The sequence below is a fragment of the Ctenocephalides felis genome, unplaced genomic scaffold, assembly GCF_003426905.1.
Source record: "Ctenocephalides felis isolate EL2017-DRISC unplaced genomic scaffold, ASM342690v1 CF-g0.4_SCAFFOLD_01170, whole genome shotgun sequence".
Classification (NCBI taxonomy): Eukaryota; Metazoa; Arthropoda; class Insecta; order Siphonaptera; family Pulicidae; genus Ctenocephalides; species Ctenocephalides felis.
In genome coordinates, this window is record NW_020537324.1 from 36,949,545 (window position 1) to 36,974,442 (window position 24,898).

Genomic DNA, 24,898 nt, shown 5'->3' on the forward strand with positions numbered 1-24,898 from the left:
GTATATCATGATCTTATAGAACTTACTGAAATATTACGGCCTTACGACAAGTAGTTAATTTTAAAAATTCATCAAAGTTTTGAGAAATTTACTTGGTATAACGATAGAGTACTTGATCTTAATAAACATGCTAAACAATTAAAGTCCTACAAAAACTGGCTCAATTATAAAAATATTGATTTTTGAAAATTTGCTTTTAAAAAATATTCCGACCGGGTTGACGTGTTTGATTTTTAATAATGTGTAATAAATCCACTTCAAATACTTTTAACTACTCATAAATTAATTTATCTATCATGGATTAAGTCGATTATTTACAGTTTACACAAATCGGGAAGTTCATGTAACATGCCCTTGTAGTACAATGTCCCTTTTTGGCCGACTATTGTAAATTCATCAAATTTATTGAACAAATTTTACTGGACAGTTGTAAATAAAAGAGATAATAAAAAAAAGTTCTCTATTGGTCATTATTGTTTTGAAAACTGGGTACTTAATAAACGTTGGTATTTTTTCTCACACAATATTGACAATATTTACTGAATAATCATATGAGCTGTGGTGGAGAAATATGATTTTTTTGCATCTGAAAGTTTTTACTAATTGCCAATGAGAAAAAACATGATATATTGATACTATAATAATAACTCTAATATATTATTCGCATTATGTGTTTGCGACTTTTATTAATTGTTTAGTATAACTACAATCATAAATATTGGCATAATTGCCTGGGTATCAGGAATTTTTGTTCCCAAAAAACAAGAAATATTTTTTTCACCTTAGAATAACAATTTATCGGCACAATTTTGTTGTTTAGGTTTATGTAAAGTTTTGCATTCAGTACACTAAAATAAAATTATTAAATAAAAGTTAAAAACTCAAACAAATCTCTCACGACTTAAATCCTCCGGAAATAAATCTTCGAACTAGCACACTTTCATATATTTAGCATTTTTTCAGAAACTAGGTTTATTATATTGTACCGGGCTTTCGGCCTGCTAATCTCCTTCTTCCTGCTAAAAGTCCATTTAACCCTCTCGGTGTTTCGCTACTCACTTCGGGTTTTTCACTTTTTTCGTCAGTGGTTTCTTCAGGGCTCGCTTCGACTTCAGTTTCGGTCTGCTTCTCTGAGTTTTCCGCTGAAGTTTCTGTGGTTTCAGCAATTTCTTCATTTACTGCCGCTTTGATGGGTGATTTTCGCCGAGCAATAAGCGGATTTGAGCGTCTATTGTTAATTAATGGATTTGTTGCTGGCGGTTTTGGTTTCTGGGCAGTCACCTGCAAACGTGGTCGTTGGCGCAGTTTGCTGAGGCCTGAAGCAGTTGTGGTTTCTGGCACAGGCTGTATATGTAAAAAAATAAATATATTGTGAACTATTAACTGTGAACTTATATGTTAAATAGTAATTAAAGCAATTACTTAATATCTTTAGTAATATGTTAAGTGTTAAGAATCAACTCAATTCCGTTACGATTACTATAATTTTTTTGACGGCACAGATGAATAAACAATGTAGATTTAAGAACTTACTTCGCCTTCAGAAGCTGCATGTTCACTATCAGCAATTGTTTCTTCTTTATTCAAATCAGGAGTGGCGGTAGATCGGCTCTTTCCACCGATAAGTGGTTTTGGTCGGGTAGGTCGCCCATTCAAACGTGATCTAAATTAGAACAATTAACACATTTGCGTTAATAAAATCATCTTACCTATTAGTACTTATATGTATGTGGTACCTGACTGTTTTTGGTGTTACTGGCACATCTTCTTGGTTTCCTTCTTTCTTTTCATCTGTTTGCGTTTCTTCATCGGTTGTTGTACTCGTTGGCGTTTGCCTTCCTCTGGTTCTAATGCTAAATGCCGGTCTAGGCCTAAACATTAAAAAAATTAATATTTACGAGATTTTGAGATAATATCAATACATATTTTGAAATAGAGAAATCAGTAAAAAAAGTTGGTATTTGGAGGTCAAAAATGACTATTAGACACTTATGCACATTGTCTCTTTGGGGACGGCTGTCCACCTGACAAACATACTCTGTGAGACACAGGCTTATAAAAATGACTCAGTTTGCATTGAAACGTTGAATAAATTACATATAGCAGTGATAAACAGTGTTGTATTTTGAAAATAATTTTAAGTTATTTTAGTAGTATTTTTAGCCTTATTCTTTGATATATAGTCTTTTTTTAAATTAAAACGACCGAGCGCTTTTAAATATGGCAAAATGACGGGTAAATTTTGTGAATTAAGCAGTAGTGAAGACGAGTTTCAAATAGAGATTAATACAGACAAATTTTACGAAATTACTATTCGCACCGAAGATAGTGACGAATGTGATGATGATACTATCCAACCAACATTAAGAAGAAGTTCGACAAATTCAATGAAAAGTGGAAAGACATTAGCAAATGTGCCGATGATTCTCCTTCAATAGTCGAGTTTGACATACAGCAACAAACACCCCACAACAAATACCAAGCAATATAAGACATCCAATAGATTATTAACTTCCCGTAGGGTAAGTTATTGTAATGGGCCGAAAATTGAAATTGAAAATATTTGCATTTCTCGACGTTTTGAAGGTTTCTGAACACTTTGGCATACCTCAGAAAAAATGGATGTGTGTGTGTATGTATGTATGGATACAAATTTCCAGTCACGTTTTCGGGCGCACGGATAAACCGATTTGAATGGTTTAAAAAACATTCGATTCCTATTGATAGGGAGATGAGCTGATTAGTTTTTGGCGAAGGCAGGCCCAACAGTTACGGAGATAAAGAGCAAAGAGTGTAGAAAATAGAAATCGAGTTTTTGAGAGAACGGCGCATCCGATTTGAATGATCTAAAAAACATTCAATTAGTAATGATTGGGAGAAGTGTTTATTAGTTTTTGGCAAAGGCAGGCCCAGCCATTTCGAAGATACGGAGCTAAATATGTAAAAAATGGCAGTTTTTGGGAGAACTAAGCGTCCGATTTAAACGATTCAAAGAACTTTCTGCTTGCCTTAACAAAATAATTGATTTTGGAAAAAAAATTTTTCGTTTCAACTTTTTTTTTTTAAAAAAAAATTTTTGTATATCGAAAATAATTCAGATTTTATTTTTAATTTTGACTATAGTTCTAATATACTTTAAACAAATAATTTCAGCTTTGCAATTCAGTTTATATAATTCTTATAAATATTAGACAATGTTACAATATTAAAAATAATCTGAAAACATTCAGTATTCCTCTAACATTTTGTTACGGTACGGAATGTTCCAGCAATTTGCCTTAAGGCACCATGCCATACACCCCACTAGTTTTACTTCATATTTTACAAATGAATTATTAGACAATATAATAGAAAAAACAAACCATTGCGGCAGCAAAAAAAACAACAAACACTAATATACAGACTAATCAGTGGCACGTATGGTTCCGTACCAAGATGGCTAATTTTTGAAGTTTACTGTTACGGTTCAAGCAAATTTCAAAATTTTCAGAATTTTTTTTTCCAGAATTTTCAAAAATATACAAAGTTTTATACTTCAAATATGAATTTTAAATTTATAATTCAGTTTGAAAACGTATATTTCATATGCGTTATTCTAATCGTAAGAAATATTTCCTCAGATGAATTTATTCGGCAACTCTTCCTAATGTAAACTTTCTCAAGTATTTTGAGCGATAAGATCGTTACTGTATATTTTATGATCGATCAAATATATAGTGATTATAGTTATCTATTTAAAAATGTTTAAGACAATTGTTATTAATCATTGATCAATATTTGTAGATTACTGATTTTTTTCGTTGAATATTTAATTCTGGTACGGGAAGTTCCAGCAATTTGCCTTAAGGCAGGATTCCATGCACTATTAGTTTTATTCTAATATTGCCTAGGGGCTTCACTCTTTTATATGGCAAGACGCCGTACCCTTTGTATATACTGTACCTTGTAAGTTTAGGCCCAGATGAAACAGCACTGGGAGTTGCTTCCTTGTCGGATTCATTTTCTGCATTAGGAGCTGCTGTTGTTCTTCCTCGTAAGTTAAATCTGTTGCGACCTAGTAATTCAAAGGGATTGCATATATCGTCATCATTTAAACATTTTTTTTTTGTCAATTTAATACCTATTGATGGTTTGGAATGTGAGACTGGTTTAGCATCTTCGGCTGTGGCCAGTGGCTCATCGACGGATGCTGCATGTGGTTTTGCTGTTGTTCTGCCACGTCCAAATGCTGGACGTTGTCCTGCTGGCGAGAAACGGCTTTTTGTTTTTGGGGCCTCCACTGGTGCTGCTGTTGTCGTAGTAGTTGTTGTTACTTTACCACCTGGTCGCGCACCTGTTCGCAAACGGAACCTGTTTCGCCCTAAAATACGTTTCAAGATAATTTTTATTTAGAAAAAACATACAATTGCTATTTTTTAATCTGGTGTTATTTATGCTAATTGTCCCTGTAAAAACAATAAAAAATTCTCATGTTATAAAAATATTTTTAGCTTTTCCCAAAATATTTACTATGCTTAATACGAATTTCTTCAAACGCATTTACTTTTGATTTTGAGCCATTGTTAAATAGATACTTATTCGATTAACCCTGTCAAGAACACATGACCCTATACTTACTTGAAATATAAATGCATCATTTACTATTTTTTTATAAAAATAAAAATTTCATTAGAAATCTCAACTAGTATAACAATCTTCAAAAATAATTCAAAGGTTTTAATTTTAGATAACTCAAATTGCACATATATTGTAATGAGTATTTTTCTGATTCACTTAATAAATGAAATTTGATTAATAGCAGTAAGTGTAACGACCATCACTGAAAATAAATAGTGTCAGTGGTCTTACGAACCAGTAACGGAAAATATAAACTCTCTATTTGAGTAAACAGGTTGCAACTATCAAATAAAAATAAATTATGCTGGACGTAGTAGATCTTGCTTAGATATTTCTAAGCGCAACCAGAAGAAATATGTTAAAAAGTTAAGTAGTTAAAAAAATGGTTATAAGAAGTACTCGAAATGACATTAATATTTAAATCAATCATAATACAATATCCATCAATCTTCAAAATATTGACATTGGGTCATACATTTTTCGTATGAATATTTTTCAAATTCTTATCGTTAGTTTATAAAAATATTTGTTTATAACCTGTATCAATTATGTTTATGTATAGAAACAATTTTAATAATACTTAGATCAAGTATATACATTTTCATCTCAATCCAAATTGTTCATATCGTAATCATATAATATTTTCCTTTTTCTACTATTTCTTGATACTATTTTGAAATTTATACAATTATATGTTTTTGTTTTCAAATGATTGAATATTCAGAAAATAATGTTTTCTTACATTAAACTTTTATATTTTTAATTTTTTTTCTTGTATTACCTGCTGGTAATGCAGTTGTTGTTGGTTCAGTGGTAGTAGTCGTGGGCTCGGTGGTGGTTGTTGTTGGTTCTGTCGTTGTTGTAGTAATTTCGACTTCGTCTGATGTTGTGTATTCTGTGCCAGAACCATTACCTTCAGTAGTAGAATCGTTACTTTCAGTTGTTGAATCACTGTTAGCATTCAAGTTTTCGCCAGCCAGATATGCGTATAAATCAAGAGCAACCTATGAAGCATAATATTGAATCATTTGCGATCTTGAAATATTTTAAGAAAATTATCAAATCCTTGATCATATAATGTGAATGTTTCTAATGGAATTTATTCATACATTCTATGTTGCTTCATTTATGATCAGATATGAGTTACCATCAAATATGACTAATAATCGTAGAATAGTAAATATATCAATTACGAAAGTGATATTTTTTAGTTCTACATATTTTTATTCATATGTAGACGCAACGACAACCAGTATCTATGTCAATTACCTTATCCATGGACGATGGATCCGTTGTACCATCTAAGTTTCCTTCAGTTGTTTGATCGACGTTGGTTTCGGATGTTGCAGAAGCACTTAATTTATCATTTTCTGCAGTTTCTTTTTCAACTCCAGCATTTTCACGGCTATGTTGATTGTCAGCATCTCTGTACTGAGATACTGAAGCATCACCAGCATGAGTTTTGAAGCTCGCACTGTCAACAAGTTCCAGACTTGGCCTGCGTACTGGACTTCTGCCTCGTTCTTCTGTGCTTGCGGATGGAGGAGAACTAGTATCTGTTGGAGCTGAAGTGGTTGTAGTCACTTGTCGAGACCGTGGAGGAAATCTGGTACTGACTGGCAGACGTTCTTCACTTATCTGAAAGGTAAGCAAGTTGAATTAATTTATTTAACACGTTGTCCGCGGAGGTCTTAAGACCTATTTTGTTTTCCTATGCTGAAAAGTTTTATTAATTTTTTATTTTTTTCTATTTTATATTTTGCCGATTTTTAAGTTTTTTCTGAAAAGAAAACGGCGCTGTCGACAGCCGCGTCGGAATGGGTGATCCTTTCGTGAGGTAGGTTGTCATTTAGACAATTCGACACTAGTCGACTGCTACTTTTATTTTTTATAATGGTGTAAAAGGTTGTAACAATTTTTGAAGTTGAAAGTAACAATTGTCATTTAGACTTGCAAGAAAATATTATGTATTTACTTCCTGCTAATCGATTGCTACTAAGTTTCGAATTCGATTATAGTAATTACGATCAATCGCTTTCGTTAGTATTCCATATGCTCTGCACGTTTTACTCAAATTGTGCAAATGTGAACTTTTTTGCTTGATGACAAGGACCTGCTTAAACCTAAGGTTCAATATGTCGTTATTTTATTTAGGCGAGTAGTAAAACAAACTAGGAACATATAGTTTCAATTTATTGCAGAAACGCATATAATAATGTATTATAATGCAGTAAAGTATTAATAACAAGCTACATTTTAAGTAAAATATTCAAAAAACACAAAAATAAAACAGTGATTCAGTGGCGCTGGCTAAAACATTTTTTGGACCCTACTTCTACAAGTAGGGATCACCAACTATATATAATCCCACTATGCCGATAATGTGAGTATAAATTTAAAATAAATTTGGCACTGTCGACAGTGTGTCGACTGCCGCACCAGGAAGAAAAGGGGATTTTGATACGTTGACAACACCCGCATTTTTTCAGAAAAGTATGGTAGAAGCATAGATAAGGAAGAAGGGTAGAAGGATATGTAATATTTTTTACAACTAATAACGTTAAATATTATTATAAAAATGCTCAATATTAATACGCCATGCAAAGTTTATTATTATGCATATAACAAATTGATGATAACCGGTAGCATTCATCCTTTATACCATGTCTTTAAAGTTTGTTGATAAATTTTCAAAAAATTGCTTTCTTTGATAGTGGTTTGCAACTGAAATTTATACCTTATTCTATCTAAGTTAGCAAGTGCACTTTTTAGAGAATTTATAATATTAATATTTTTCGCAATTATAGTTGAAAGTTTATAATACTACTACTATTTAAATTCGCATTGGATTTATATCACAAATGCACAGAAACTTGACCAGAATTATATATTGTGAATGAATGTTTTACCTCCTCTTCAGCCGATTGCCTGCTTCTCGATCTACTACCAGATCGACCATCTGGTATGACTTCATTCTGTTCTTGAACATTTGATGCAGGAGAATTTCTTTCTATACTGCTATATCGGTTTCTTGTTTTGCTGGCACTAGCTTCTTGCTGCAGGGTGTTATTTTCAGTTTCAGAATTTACAGGCTTCTTATCTGGGAGAATATAAAAAAGTTTAGAATTCTAAATATAAAATATTTTTTTCTGAATTAATTAATAATAATTATTTCGTGATAAAATATATAATACTTGATAACTATCAACATTTAATACAACTTTATTAAATATTTAATTTGTTACATTTTTCATTATTTTAAAATTTTGCTTTGATGATTTTTATGCCAAGTTGTATTATGTTTATGAAGTAGGATCATATTTTCTAACCAAAATAGTGAAAAGTGAGTAAGAGATGAAAGATGCAAGCATTTTTTTAAATGGCAAATGTGCTGCTGATCCATTGTTTAATGATATATTTTATAACTATCTTTTTCATGCTTATAATGTATTTCGTCCATATGGTAATATAAGTCAAAGTCATCTCAAAGCTACTCGTAGTTATTCTAATCATTTAATGTGCTTGAAAACAAATTTCTAAGATTTATTTATGTGCAGTTTGCAATTTGTGAGATATTTGTAATTATTATTACCCGAATCATTTACAGGGTCAGTTTTTGTCGGCTCGTCTTCGTCGTAGTAGTAATAAACGTACTCGTACTCATAGTCTTGACCGTTAGGTCCCTTTTTTATTTGAATTCGAGAATGATGTTTCTGTTCGCTTGGTGATGTCTCGAGACTAAATGTATCAGCTTCTTCATTCACCAGTGCGGTGAGTCCGTAGTTTATTTTACTTCCGACATTGTCGCCTACTGGAGAAGCAGTAGTCGTAAGGTATGCTGGGCCTAATTCAATGAAATATATTTTAATGCATTGATAAAGGATATAAATTTATTTATATATCGTCTACTAGTCGATACAGATAAGTGCAGATAAGATATAGTCAAACTTTGTGTATAGGGTAGATCGTAGCACAAAGGTCCAATTTGACTTTAAGTTATACTGTCTTGAACATAAATAAATAAATAAATTATTGAACAGGTAAATTGGTTAGGTAAACTAATAAACATGGTAACATGGTGGATAGGTATATTGGTGGACAGGTAAACTGGCAGACAGGTAAACAGCTAAACAGATAAATAGGTAGATGATATATACGTAGACAGATGATCAAGTAGACAGGTATATTGAAAGATAGGTAAACTGATGGACAGGTAAATTGGAAGATATGTAAACTGGTAGACATAACAACTGATAGATAGACGAATATATGTAGACAGATAAATAGGTTTGCAGGTTAATTGGAGACATGTAAAACGGGATGAAAGGTAAATTTGTAAACAGGTTATTTGATAGACACATACAACGTGATAACAGGTAAATTTGTAAACAGGGTAAATGGTGTATTGATAAACAAGTTGATAGGTGAATTGGTAAACAGGTAAATCAGTGAACAGATATATTGTTGGACCGCTAAATTGGTAGACAGATAGAAAGGCTGGCAGGTACGTTGGTGAACAGGTAAACTGGTGGACAAGTAAACTGACATATAGGTAATCGGATTAACATGTAAATATATAGATAGATACTTAGACAAATAAACAGGTAGATGGGTAAATTGGTAGGTATGTAAACTGGAGGTCAGGTAAGTTGGAGGATATGTAAATCGGTAGGCAGGACAATTGGTAAATTGTTGAACATGTGAATTGTTGAATAGGTATTGGATAGCTAAAGATATAAACAGATAAACAGGTTGACAGGTTTACTGGTGGATGGGTATACTGGCGGACAGGTAAATTAGTGGACAGGTAAATGAGTGGACAGGTAAATGAGTGGACAGGTAAATCGGGCTAGTGAATTGGTTGACTGACAAATAGGTAGACAGGTAAACTAAGAAGGAAAAGAGGTAAACAGATAGTAATCTAGACAGGCAGACCGGAATACAAGAAAACTCGTAGACTAGATGTACATTTTTGTTTTTAACTTTTTAATTTAAACTAAAATTCGGCGAAGCATGAACGTGTACACGCTTTGTAAGTAATAAATATTTTTAGTAAGTTAATAAATGTGGTTTATTTCGTATCAATGCTCTAGTCAATGTTAAGTTTTGCATGAGGTTTCTTGGGAACTGAGAAAAGACATAAATATTGAATTTGTGAACAAAGCTCAAGGAGTCGATTCTGCTGTAAAATAGACCAATGTTATAGCAAGGCTACGCTCGTACGTTCATATAAAATCGTACTAAAAACTGTCAAAATGTTATGTATGTGCGTTCAGGCGTTTTTCACATAAAATGCAACTTCACTTGTTATGTTATGGTACGACACCACAAAGATCCAGTTATAATAACATCGTCTTTTTTTGACGTTTGTGCGTTGTCTAGGTTAGGTTTTCTATTTGAAACGCCTGACTGCACAGCAACCACATAGCGTTCGACAGATTTTAGTACTATTTTATATAAACGTACGAGCGTAACGCTACGTAACATAACATTGTCAAAGCATTGGTTTATTTTGCGGCAGAATTGGCTCATAATTCGTAAATTGTATAAGATTTTGTATATATATATCACGAAAGCGGCTAAAAAACCTTGTAAAAAGTGTCAGATTAATGTTATAATAGAAAGTACAAGCTTCACAAAACTACTAAAAAACTTAATTATGCGAAAGTCTTTGTGGTTAATTGCTGTTAACTATTAATTTATTTGTATTCGTTTGAATTATGAATGAGTTGGAATATATAAAAACTAAATAGAAACCACTATTCGTTAATAATATCATTGCAGTGATGATGATGGTTATGATAATTCTTCTCACGTTTTAGGTCTTTTAATAATTCATATATCTACTTAGAGTCATTACATAATGCTTTGGTTATTCCTATTAAGTTTAATTAACTTCCCGTAAGGTAAGATAGTAATAGGCGAAAATTGAAATTTTTGAAAATCGAAAATTAAATTTTTTGCATATCTTTATGTTTCAGAGATTTCTGAACATTTTGGCATACCTCAGAATAAATGTGTGTGTGTGTATGTGTGGAGACAATTTTTCATCGACGATTTTGAGCGTATGGATGAACTGATTTGGAAAATTCAAAAAGCAGTCGATTCGTATTGATAGCGAGGTTTGCTGATTAGGTTTTGGCAAAGCGAGGTCCAGCCCTTACAGAGATACGGGACAAAGAGTGCAGAAAATAGAACCCTACTTTTTGAGAGAACAGAGTATTCGACCTAAATGATCTAAAAAAACATGCTACTTGTATTGGCAAAATAATTGCAAAAATATTTTTTATTCCTATTTTTTTCAGAAAAAAATTTTTGTACATGAAAAATAATTCAGATTTTAATTCTTATTCTGGATAAAATTCTGAAGCTCACTTACATACTTTAAATAAATAATTTTAACTTTGTAATTTAGTTTATATAATTCTTATAAATATTAGAAAATATTACAGTTTATAATAATACATTTATAATAATCTATTTGAAAACATTTAATATTCCTTGATCATTTCGTTACGGTACAGGACGTTCCAGCAATTTGACTTAAGGCACGATGCCATACACCACTAGCACAGAGATTTTAAATATAAGTATGAATTTTGTTTACATTTCTATGGATTCCGTTATCCGTTAGTCTGCGATGCTTACGCGCTTCGATATTTCTTTTTTAAAACAGCCTTGCAACACGATTGCTTTGAAAAAACTTCAAAATTTTCAGAAAAGTTCAGTGTATAAAAAGTGATGAAATATAAAAAAGGTCAATTATTTCGAAAATCTAATTTTTGTCAGTTTTAAAAAAATGTTAAAGGTTTTTTAAAATTTTTAATTAATCGTACCAGAAGTTCCAGCAATTTGCCTTAATGCACGATGCCGTGTACCACTAGATAATTTTGAAGTTCATTTTTATTGTTCAAACAAATGTCCTCGATATTTTCGACAGTATGGAATAGCTGATTTGAATGGTTAAAAAAAACATTCGGTTTGCACTCGATTGCGAGACGTTTTTGCGAAATGCATGTTTCAAATGTATGGAGCCGAAGTGGAGCGCAAAGTGTGTAAAAGTGGTCATGCAGTTTTTGAGAGAACGGATCATCCGATTAGATTAAGTTAAAACTTTTTGTTTGTGTAGACGGTGTGAAATAAATGATCTTACAAAAAATTTCGTATTTTAAAAAATTAAAAAAAAAATTCAAAAGTTCAAATAATTCAAATTTTCGATTTTTTTTTTATCATTTAAATCTAAATTAAAAAAAAATCAAATAATATCAAAATTTGAAAAAATCGATTTCTTACAAAAATCTGAGAATATTTGGAAATTATCAAAAAAAAAATAATATTTAAAAAAATTTTCAAATTCTCAAACAATTAAAAAAAAAAGTTTTTTTAAAAAAACTGAATATAAATTAGCTTTATTATTCATGTTAATCAATTACAATGCTGTGCATCAAATGTGCAGAAAATTAAAACATTTTGCTTTACAAACTTTTGTTGTTAGCCATTTGTGCTATATTTGAGCCGTATGACAGATACAATTTGTTGATATGCACATGTTTTTGCTCTGACAAAGATTAGAAAAATTGCTTTTGACAATATTAGAATATAATACGAGTATATTCATATAAAAAATTGTTTTTACTGTGTCATAAATATATGCTCAAATTATATATGCACAAATTATTATTGAAATATTATTTCATGATATTAAAATCGTTCTTTTGCGTTATCTTTATTTCTTAATTAAGTAATTAAATAATTATGTTCACTACAACATTGAATTGATGTAATTGCTAAATGATGATTTTTAAAATAATATATGTCTATAATACTGCCTACAAATATGAATAATTTTTTTAACTTGAACTTTGCATGTTCATCAATTGTATTGACATCTCAACAGATTTTACGTCAATTGATTAATTAATGTGGTAGTTACGCTTTTGTTTGTAAGAAAGAATAGTTGTATTTTCGATTTTTATGTCAGATTTTTTTCAGTAAAGGACATTCAATAAATTTGATGAATTTACAATAGTCGGCCGAAAAGGGACATTGTATACTACAAGGGCATGTTGGAAAAAACAACTCAGTAGTTGTTTTTCCATTCGATATAAAATTCACAATATTCTATTGATAATTATATAATTTTAACTATATACTTATTAAATAATTTCTTATAAATAATTCAGAATTTATTCAACAAAGTGTAGCATCAAATATTGTGCGCAAAATGAAATATCAGCAGCCGTAACGTTCAGAATTTGTCGCAGAAGGCCTTTGGTAAAAAGTCAATGTCAAGAGCAAATCTTATTGTTTGGCAAAAATAGTTCGAAGAAGACCGAGAGCGCGTTGAAGTCGATCAAAAACAACCAAGAACGTCTACGAATAAGATACACTTCAACATCAAAGAATTAGTGCTGCCAGATCGTGGATTGACTATTAGAGAGCTTGCAGATGTTGTTGTTCTTATTCTATAACATCCATAAGAGAAGGAGACAACATGAATTAAGCGTCATTCATCATAAAAGCCGAAGTTTCCAAAGCACTCTTGTCCAACATCCTTTAATAATTTTGTGTGTATATATACATATATATATATATATATATATATATATATATATATATATGTGTATATATACATGCAGGGCCGGTCCTGCGGTCCTTAGCGCCCGCATGCAACTTTTGTTCTAGCGCCCCCCCCCCTATTAATAATAACTATTTTAACAGTTTATCAATAAAATTATATAAATATTTACATATTTTTTAAAAATTAATTTTTAATTATTCTGGATTTGGAAGGCCAGCCGACCAGGCTCAAAAGGAAAATTCCTCGAGATTTAATATAGTTTATTATATATATATATATATATATATATATATATATGTATATATATATATATATATATGTATATATATATATATATATATATATATATATATTTCTCTTTATTTGTCTTTAGTTTTTTCTTTTTTATATATTAACTATAGTAGATACACCACTGGGCGTATCTACTAATTTGTAAACAATCAATTGTAAACACTTGTCAGCATTCTCTGCTAAATATAATTATTTTTATAGATTGCAGAATGAAAATAAAACTAGTTGGTTTGGTATTTAGCCTTGAGGCAAGTTACATGAACTTCCCGATATGTGTGAATAATCGACTTAATCCAAAAAAAAAATGTGTGAATAATATACTTCATCAATCCTACTTTAAAAAAAACGATAATAATTTTAGCTAAGTTTGACGAATTTTTAAAATTAAACTATTTGTCGTAAGGGCGTAATATTACAGTTCTATAAGACCATGATGTATATCGCTAAAAAAAGTTCCATGAAAATCGGTTTAAATTTTTTTTTCAACAGTTCATTACAAGAAAACGGCTCGGTAGATTTTCACCTAAAATTAATCAGTACCATTTCCAACTAATATCTTTCGAACAGTTTTTGATTTTTTAAAATCGGTTCGGTAGGATGAGCTTAAATGTGGACGAAAAGTTTAATACTTTTTTTCAACAGTTAATTACAAGAAAACGGCTCGGTAGATTTTCACCTAAAATTAATCAGTACCATTCCCAACTAATATCTTTCGAACAGTTTTTGATTTTTTAAAATCGCTTCGGTAGGATGAGCTTAAATGTGGACGAAAAGTTTAACACTTTTTCTCAAATTGCAAAGAAACGGCTTGGCAGATCGTCACAGAAAACTGACAAACGATAGACCTCACCGAAATACAACAAATGGCTTTTAAATTTCTAAAATCGGTTCAGGCGTTTTTGAGAAAACGTCGATCAAAAGTATAGTTTTGACAAATGCCAAAAAAACAATACCAATTTTTGCAAACTTTGACGATTTTTTAAAGCTGAACCAGTTGTCGTAGGGCCGTTAAATTTTAGTATGATCTAGAAGACTATGGTATCTACCGTCAAAAAAATAATCATAAAAATCGTCGAATTTTTTTTTTAAAAAACTTTATTACAAGAAAACGGCCCGGCCAATCTCTACCAAAAACTAATCAGCACGATTACCAACCAATATCTTTCGAACGGCTTTTGAATTTTCGAAATCGATTCAGAATTGCGGGTTAAAACGTAGACGAAAAATTTTTCACTTTTCTGCGATTTATAAAGAAACGGCTTGGCCGATCGTCGCTCAAAACTGACAAACTTAAGTTCTCGTCGAGATACATCGAATGGCTTTTAAATTTTTGAAATCGGCCCAGCCGTTTTCGAGAAAACGTCGATTTACGGCAAAAAATCTGTTCACACACACACACACACACATACTTTTTCCAAATTTGGTCTCATTCGATTCAGAATGGCTTGAAACGTCGAGAAAACATAAAATTAGAGAATCGGATTTTTTGATGAAAACATAAACTTCTCCTTCGGGAAGTTAATAAAATAAAATAAAATAAATTATTCTGGATTTAGTACACAAAAAATTAGATAATAATCTAAAAGTGTATAAATAATATTGATTTTAAATTTATTTAGAAAATCGAGGCGATTCGCGGGTTGATTATAATCAAATATTTTTAAAATTTCAATTATTTTTAACAATATTAATATTGGGGTTTTAAAACATTTTACTTATTTATTATGCGATTTATTCTATTGAGCAAATCATGCCATGTTGGATTTTTGAAATTTTAATTTAATTTAATTTTTCATCATTTACAATATCGAAAATTGGGGCGTAAACTTTTCTTTATTGATATCGTAAGAGCCGAATTGTATTTATCCTTGCTTTCCCGTCATATTCAGAGTATCAGATTGTTGTTTTAAAGTTAAATTTTGAACGTATTTTGAAAGTATTGTCCAAAAATCAGTAAAAAATGCAAAGAAATTACACATTTTTTAAAATATATTGAAAAAAAAACTTATTATATTTGATATGTATTATTTTTGCATAGTTAATAGTTATTAAATTTAGAGTATGGACACCGCTAGGTATGAAAAAAAGCCTTAAGATTTTCATTCCAAATTAAATTTTGCTTCTATTTTTTATATTTGTTCCATTTCCATTTCCTAACCACGCATGTTTTCAATATTCAAAATTCATCAGAAGCGAAACATTTGCAACAAAAGCAAAAGTTACAATTCAATTTCTCGGGATAAACATGCCTTTTTTTAAGCACTGACTCCCCATTTTTTATTTTCCCCATTATAAGTTGTTTATATATTTCAACAAGTTATGTTTCAACTAAATCAGCTCGCAATTTTTCGTCAACAATGCCCAATAATTAATTTAATCTTTCGTAGGTTTGAGCTTAGGGGATTGAACACTAGACAATTTCTTTTGCGATTCCACACAGTAACTTCAAACAAAGAAAAAATTGAATAAGTGAATTAAGCAAAGAAGAGAGCTGTTATTTACTAATTTGCTGAGTTATTAATCGGTTAATTGTTTCTACTGATATCACATTGCAAATTAAATGTGAATAAAAGCTTTTGTGTCTCCGTATCCCTATAAGTATCCCATATAAGTTAGATTGTTTATTATCATTTATTAAGTATTCTAGATTTTATATAAATAATTCTAGATTTTATATAAAAAATATAAATATTATATTATAAATTCAATTTCCGAAAATCGTTTTGGCGCTCCCTAAGGCGTGCGCCCGCATTTTTTACATGCATCGCATGCAAGGCAGGACCGGCCTTGTATACATGTGTATATACATATACATAGTAATATATGCACATCCATATAAGTGCTTATATGTATGTTTTTGTATATACACTATATACATGTATTTGCGTATATGTTCGTGTATATAATTGTATGTACATGAATATATGGATATATGCATATGTATGTATGTGTATGTAGGTATGCATATGCATGTGCATGTATATATACATAATAATATTTCTCAACATTTGCTGAGCAAGCAATACATTCCCATTTTTCGTAAATTGCCAATACAAGAGCCATAAAAAAATATTTTTGCCTAAATTCCGGACATATCCCTTACATCTGGCCGACAGAACTCCATATCAGTGGGTTAAAGTCTTGTGAAGTCAAAATATTCACAAATATCCTGGGGAAAAAAATCGAGTGTTTCTAACAAAAAATATTAGTGATATGGATATATAAATTATTACAGTTAAATAATTTTTGCTTCTCAATTTTATATAAAACCTTTTTTAGTTAATTTTTATTACTCTTTACACTGGTACATAATCCATTCCTTTATAATTTTTCTGAATAATCTGTAATATCCATCATTAATTAATGTTAATCAATAGTTTAAAAAAAACATTGTCTTTGACAAAATAAACCTGATGATGGAACGTATCTAGTTCCGAAACGTCGTTATTAAACATCTTCAAAAAACAAATTGTTTTTTATTATTGGATTTACTGTTCGGAAAAGAAAAAATCAATAATGTCTCACCGGATGTGTCATATCCGACTTCCCTAAATTGATACTAAATCTGTTACTGCGTTTTTGCTTTGGGAAAGAAGCTGTCACTTTCTCGTCTCGCAGACAGTATTATAACCTTTTAGGTTTACGTGTTTTTCCAGAAAATACAAAAATATTACATCAAAGATACAGAACAATGAAATTGTGTTCAAGTGTGAATAGCTCCAATGTATAATTTATTAAATAGTAAGGGGTCATATTTCTAACAACGACAATCTTTGGCCGCGAATGACGGCGATCAGAAATATACATACAGAAAAATACGCGAAACAAAATACATTTAATCTGGTCTTTCCATAGTCTGAAATAACAACACTTTAGAGTGCAAATATATCAGTGACGTCAATAGTATTTAAGCAGCAAAAAATATATAGTATTAAATTTTTACTTTTACACAATTATAGAATTGTGTAAAATTAATAATATGCTAATCGAACTATCCGATATAATATTAATTCTCGAATGGAAATAGCAGAAGAAAAAATTAGAAAGCAGAAGTATTATTATTTGGTGAAAATATTTTGTGATAAATGTTTTGCTTTCATTACAAAGCTTACTACATTATTTTTATATAAAATTAATCAAAAAAATCAATTATTTTCAAACAACGCACTATAGAACACATTTGTGTCGAGTATTTGTGTCGGAGTCGTGGAGTTGTTAAGCGGATATAACTCCTCACTGAAGCCGAGTCAAATCCGAGTCGATCCGACTTCGCATATAATAAGCCCATCTCTAATATATATATATATATATATATATATATATATATATATATTATAATTTCAGATTCATAAATTCCAAAGATTCTAGACTTAAGACTTAAACGTTTCATTTCATATAAATGAGAGAAAGTATCAACAATAAACAAGTTGTGTTCATAACCATCAGCATATTTCATAATGTGATTTAATTTTTATTTGAAATATCACATTTCTTTTTAAATCATTTCACGCGTCGTGCCTAAGATGATTTATTTACCTGAACTTTGTGGCTTGCTCTTGTTATTAGAATCGGCCTTTGAATATAATTTCTTTCCAATTTTGTCAGCTTTTTTCTCTTCGATGACGTCGTCTTCGTCTTCATCATCTCGAGCAGCTGCTTCGTGATGGGGAATCTTATGGGCTGTCTCGAAATCTTCTTGTTTACGCGCTTGTCGCGCGTTATGTGGTGTTCTTACGGGTGTTCCTCCTACTGTGGCACTCTGAAGACTTACGTATTCTTCCCCTGGACGGGGCTTTGTTATTATTTCGACTTCTGCTAAACATTGCGATGCTATCAGAGCAGTAAATCTGTAAAAAATGATATATCATTAGTTATAATATTACTAGATATTAATGGGCGTTTGAGAGAAATAACATGAACAGAGCACGTGAAATTCGATGATTCAATAGCGTACGAGGATAAAAACTTCTTCGGCGAAATTCTTAGCGTGTTACTCTGTACAGTGCGAGAGTTGCTTTATAATCTCCAAATGCTTTTTAAAATTGAGCAAGTATCAAAATATGATAAATTTGTGCGGGGTTCGACATACATGTCACTAATCTTAGAGTTATTTGGGTGGCCCATCAACCTGTGGCCCACGTCTGTCCACCGCACCCTGTAGTTTATAAAATTAAATGTATTTGATTGAAGATCATCTTGAAGTTATGTTATGTTCATTTATTGATAAGCGTTATGTCACATGATACAAATCTGGCAAAATAACGATGTTGTCAATTTTCTGAAATAAAAATTATATTTAAAAATTTAATATTGATTTATCATTGTTTTTATGTAACAAACTAAAGTATTATTAAAGATATCAATGTAAAAATAGATTAAATCAAATATATTCAGTAGATTTTATTAAGCGAAGTGTGGCAGGGTATGCAAGTATATATATATATATATATATATATATATATATATATATATATATATATATGTATATATACACACATTTATTCTTATTTGTGCGTACACGAATATGCGTAGGTAAATTACAACGACGTGAAAGTTTCTTATTCATCACAGATCATAAATCTTTTTACTTCTTATACAAATACGACTGATATATATATTTTAATAATGGCCTTTAGATTTTTTTGCTCTGATGATTATTCTATTCTTATTAAAATTTTAGGTACTTTCATAAATACATTTTTGTATTGAGAAGTCAAGAACTGAAAATTTTGAAATAAAAATAAGTAATATAATAATTAATAACCTTGATGTCAATGTCATTAATTATTTAGGCAAATATTAAAAAATTATATGAATAATTTGAGCCTTAAATAGGGTATGACATTAAACATCAATTTTTTGCAATAATAACTTAATCAGTCATATTCCATCAGTAATATTTATACATGGTATTGGTTCTAATATTACGAACATTTAAAAATATTATAGCCAAATTAAAACATAGAAATCCAAAAAGAACTGATTCAAAATTCTGATATACTCAATTTATTAACTAGCATATTGAATTAACATAATTTAAAGTTTAAAAAATTAATCATAAGTAATAATAATTTTACCATCAGCTGTGATCAATGAATATTTCTCGAGCTGTTGGGTAAGCTATTCAGCCGAATGAAATTTGCCTTTTTTGTATTATATTAATACCTCGTTTTTTAAATATTAAACACCAATTGGATAACATTCGGACTATGACAAGTTATTGTTTTTAACCACTAGGGCCTGACTACTATTTTCAGATTCTAAACCTATATTAAACTCTTCATGCCTAACATCAAGATCATTTAGAAGAAACACTATCTTGGTTGAGAAAAATTTAGTGTTAAAAATTAAGTCATACTTCAATACATTTCGTTTTTAATCAAGAATTTATTCGCTCTGAATTTTGCAACACTAATGAGAAAAAATATTTTCTCAGATGCAATTTAAAATTCATACAGCTCTCAGCAAACAAATTGCATCACGAATGTAATACATTATAATTTTATTGCGTTAGAATGTTTGGCAGTTATATGATTATACACAAGGCATTTAAATATTTCAATTTAATAGCACTATCTGGAGAAACTTTTCGGATGTGATATAAAACTTGAATAATGTTTTATGTTCGAGATTTCAATCGTCACATTGTGATATATTATATAATATACACAAGTTGAGCAGTTTTATTTTTCCTAAAATTGATATTCAGTTTATGACTTTATTAAATTTGGAGGAAGATTATAGACTAAAAACTAATTTTAGAAAAACACTTGTTGGAAACTGCAATATTTGGTGACTATATAATATTATTTGTTTTTGCGATAAAAGGTACAAGTTCCAAATTTCAAAAGTTAAAATTTATAACAGTTTTTTCATTTTACTTCTGACACTGACATCTGAAAAGGTATTCATTACGCGAAATATTTCTTGTAATTAATTCAAGTTGGAATGATTCCAAAAGTGAATTTTATGGTTGAAAGTGAGATTCCATATAGAATACGAATTTTTTTGGAAGAAAGTTTATTTCTAATTAAAATTTTCGATGTAAATTCATTCCATGCATGTTCAAGAGAATGATTTTCAATTGACTTTCGCTAATAACTTTCGTAAACTATTTTAAATTAAATCAATATGTTTAAATATTATACATACTTACGTAACGTAAACAATTTGTATTCTGAATTTTTATATTCATACTTTGCATAATAATCGAAAATCTATGTAAATTGGAGAGATATATGATAATATATCGATACTAATAGAATTCTTGAAATTGCCTCCGTTTATGTTTGCAAAAAATTGAAAATAAGGTCTCGACGATAAATTGATAATTTAGTAAACGGATTTATTTTGTTTTAAGCGTATATATAAGCTATAGTGCATTTGATGACCTGATGTATATACGAGTTGGTATTTATATATAGGGTAGAGCAGGGCTTAGAAGTCCGCGGGTAATAAGGTCCACCACCGATAACTCAAAAACAAATAAAGTTAAGATTTTTTTAGAAACAATATTTGAAAGTAGAGGAAAAAATGTATAACCAACTATTAACTTGATTCCTGCGACTACGCTATCGGAAGATAAACGGAAATTTTTGATAATCCATAACAAAAGTATTTTCTTTCGTTGTTAGTTTTTTGATTGAGAGCCCCGTTGTTTAGTTTACAATACCTTGATATAATTTTTAAGTATACGTTATATAATTGAATGTATTGTTAATTAACTTCCCGTAGGGTAAGTTATAGTAATCGAAAAAAATGAAAATTAAAATTGTTATATATCTTTACTTTTCAAAGGTTTCTGAACATTTTGGCATACTTTAGAAAGTGCGTGTGTGCGTGTGGATCCAAATTTTCGTCGACGATTTTGGGAACACGGTTCACCCGATTTCAATTATTCAAAAAACGTTCTATTCCTATTGATAAGGTGCTGATTAGTTTTTGGCAAAAGCAGGTCTAGCCGTTTCGAAAATACGGCGCAAAAAGTGCCAAAAATGGTGACAGTTTTTAAGAGAAGGGAGCGTCCGATTTTAATAATTCAAAAAAGATTTTACTTGTATTGACAAGATGAAGAACTGATTAAAGTTTTGGGAAGGCAGACCAGGCGGCTTCGGAGATCTAGTAAAAAAAGTAAAAGAAAATCCATTTAGTGGTCAAAAATGATCATTAGACATATGCACATCAAATTATCAGATATTTTATGGAGATTTTAAATATACGTATTATATACAATACGTATCACATTTAATAATACGTGTTTACATTTCTATGGGTTCCATAGCATCGTTTGTCGGTAAAACTGCCTCGATATTTCGTCTCTATGAAGCTAAAGCAGTGCGATTGCTTTGAAAAAAAGTTAAAAATTTCCAAAATATTTCAAAATATAGAAATTGTTGGTTTGGGAAGTTCTGGAAATTTGCCTTAAGATACGATGTCATACACCACTAGTTTTAGGTAAGATTCGACAGTTCAACAGCTTTTATAAAACTAACACGTGGGTGGGGTAAAAAGAACCAACTCAACCTTCACCCTAGCAATGAAAAGTAAACAATGAAAAATATTGAATGAAAAAGTAAATTAAGTAAAAAATGATCAGTTACATAAAGATTTATTCCAACTCTGCTGATGATTATTTTTTATGAATTCTCTCTACAGAGATAATTTTAACTTTTTATAACCTTGATCTGGTAATTCGTTAGAAATATTTATTAGCATAGTTGGAATAACTATTAAATTATTTAATTTCTTGTAAAATTATATTTTTTTAACTAAATTTTCATTTTTATTCAGTATGTTTTATTGTTTATTCCGTTGCCAGAGTAAAGGTTCAGTTGGGACTTTTTACTCCAAACACGTGCTTTTATATAGGTTATATGTAAAAAACGGTTTAATCTAACATAAAATCAATAATATATTTTGTAAAACAAATAAATAACATATTCTTAAAAATTAGTGGGGTGTATGGCATCGTGCCTTAAGGCAAATTGCTGGAACTTACCGTACCATAACGAAATGATCGAGGAATATTAAATGTTTTAAAATAGATTATTATTAATATTGTAACATTATCTAATATTTATAAGAATTATATAATCTGAATTGGAAAGTTGGAATTATTTGTTTAAAGTATATTAGAGCAGAATTAAAATAAAAATCTGAATTATTTTCGATATACAAAAAAAAAATTTTTCGAAAAAAAAAATTTTGAAAAAAAAAATTTGAAACAAAAAATGTTTTTTTCCAAAATCAATTATTTTGTTAAAACAAGCAGAAACTTCTTTGAATCATTCAAATCGGACGCTTAGTTCCCTCAAAAACTACCATTTTTTGCACATTTAGCTCTGTATCTCCGAAACCACTAGACCTGCCTTTGCCATAAACTAATCACCACTTCTCCCCGTCATTGCAAATTGAATGTTATTTGGATCATTCAAATCAGATGCTCCGTTCTCTCAAAAACTCGATTTTTATTTTCTGCTCTCTTTGCTCTTTATCTCCGTAACTGCTGGACCTGCATTTCCCAAAAACTAATCAGCATATCTCCCTATCGATAGGAATCGAATGTTTTTTGAACCATTCAAATCGGTTGATCCGTGCGCCCAAAAACGTGGACGAAAAATTGTATCCATACATACATACATACACACACACATACACATCCATTTTTTCTGAAGTATGCCAAAATGTTCAGAAACCTTCAAAACGTCGAGAAATGTAAACATTTTCGATTTCGATTTTTGGACGATTACAATAACTTACCCTACGGGAAGTTAATTATATCTAAATAGCAGCCAAAAAACTAACAACGAAAGAAAACATTTTTGTTATAGATTTTCAAACATTTCTGTATATCTCCTCATAGCGAAGTCGTAAGAATCAAGATGATGGCTGGTTATACATTTTTTACCTTTACTTTAAAATATTGTTGCTAAATAACACTAATAATAACTTTACTTGTTTATGAGATACCGGTGGCGGACCTTTTTACCCGCTGACAAAGTGTAATCAATTTGTGTTTTATATTCTGTTCGTTTATTATTTATGTCTTTGTACAATATTCATCCTTTGGCTTATTTGTGTTATTTGTTCATTGAGAGTAGCCATTAGTTGACTCACTGAAATCTGATCAAATATTTGCACATCATATGCTCATTTTACTCTTCAGATCTTTGCCTTCTTTGTGGGAGCACAATAAAACATTTGAAAGAATGCAAAAAAATGGACAGATCTTTTTAGAGTTGTTTTGACAAAGACCACAATGCTTGTTAGTTTTAGAATATTCTTGACATGAACACCTTTCGCAGAAGCGAAAGGATCATTGAACTTTTAATACAGCTGATGAACGTTTCTCTCTTCTCAGTACCTATAACTATATCCTTGTCTATTCTGAAGTCTTTGTTACAAGCTCGTGTTTTTTTACTATCTATATTTGCACCCATAAGAAAACTAGTGGTGTATGGCATCGTGCTTTAAAGCAAATTGCTGGAGTTATTCTTCACTTTACTTGTTTATAGAACAAAAAATATATTTTTTAAAAAAGATTCATTTTTTCTTAAACTTTAAAAAAAATGATTTTTGGACAATTTGAAATTTTATTTGTTTGGATTGTTTTGTTATATTTTGATATATTTTGGAAATTTTGAACTTTTTTCAAAGCCATCGCGCTGCTTTAGCTCGATAGAGACATAATATCAAAACGTGTAAGCGCCGCGTCGCAGTCTAAGGGACAAACAATGTTACGGAACCCATAGAAATGTAAACAAAACATATTCTTATCATTAAATTGTCTGTAAAATATCTGAAAATATGTTTTTTTTTTTTAATTTTTTTACTTGCTCCCCGAAAACCTACCCAAAAAATTTAATCAGTTATTCATTTTTTTATACAAGTAAAATGTTTTTGAGTTATTGAAATCGGACGCCGGTTCTCTTAAAACCTCGGTTACCATTTTTGGCACAAACCGGCAACGACTGGATCTGCCTTGTCCAAAAACTAATCAACACGTCTCCTTATCAATAGGAATCGAATGTTTTTTGAATCATTGAAATCGGTTGAACCGTGTTCCCGAAATCGTCGACAAAAATTTGTATCCGAACACACACGCAAATACACATACAACCATTTTTTCTAAGGTATGCCAAAAAGTTCAGAAACTTCTAAAACGTAATTATATGTAAAAATTTCAAATACTCTTAAGTATTTGAGGCCTTATAAAACTGAAATATCTAAACTAAAATTGACGATTGTAATTTTTAGAGAAAGTTTCGTTGAGAACATCGACCTGCAATTAGAAAGATGTGAACAAAAACAATTATGTTGAGTTGTAATAAAATTCCTAAAATGCATTAATGAATCGAGTCGAAAACAAAATATTTTATCCAAATGTCGTCTTTTTAATACTTCATATAT

At 30.3% G+C, this 24,898-nt stretch overlaps 1 protein-coding gene across 1 annotated transcript in view; it reads right to left on the reverse strand.

Annotated features, from left to right (window-relative positions):
* Nucleotides 1–975: 975 nt before the first annotated feature.
* Nucleotides 976–24,898, reverse strand: part of LOC113367180 (flocculation protein FLO11-like) — an 85,545-nt gene continuing 61,622 nt past the window's right edge. Inside the window, exons 3-12 of the mRNA XM_026608810.1 lie at nucleotides 18,026–18,336; nucleotides 8,210–8,461; nucleotides 7,527–7,717; nucleotides 5,887–6,255; nucleotides 5,399–5,621; nucleotides 4,121–4,360; nucleotides 3,943–4,054; nucleotides 1,737–1,871; nucleotides 1,534–1,663; nucleotides 976–1,344 (exon numbers count right to left, since the gene is read on the reverse strand). Coding sequence (XP_026464595.1) covers nucleotides 976–1,344; nucleotides 1,534–1,663; nucleotides 1,737–1,871; nucleotides 3,943–4,054; nucleotides 4,121–4,360; nucleotides 5,399–5,621; nucleotides 5,887–6,255; nucleotides 7,527–7,717; nucleotides 8,210–8,461; nucleotides 18,026–18,336 — 2,332 coding nt within the window. The remainder of the gene's footprint in view (nucleotides 1,345–1,533; nucleotides 1,664–1,736; nucleotides 1,872–3,942; nucleotides 4,055–4,120; nucleotides 4,361–5,398; nucleotides 5,622–5,886; nucleotides 6,256–7,526; nucleotides 7,718–8,209; nucleotides 8,462–18,025; nucleotides 18,337–24,898) is intronic.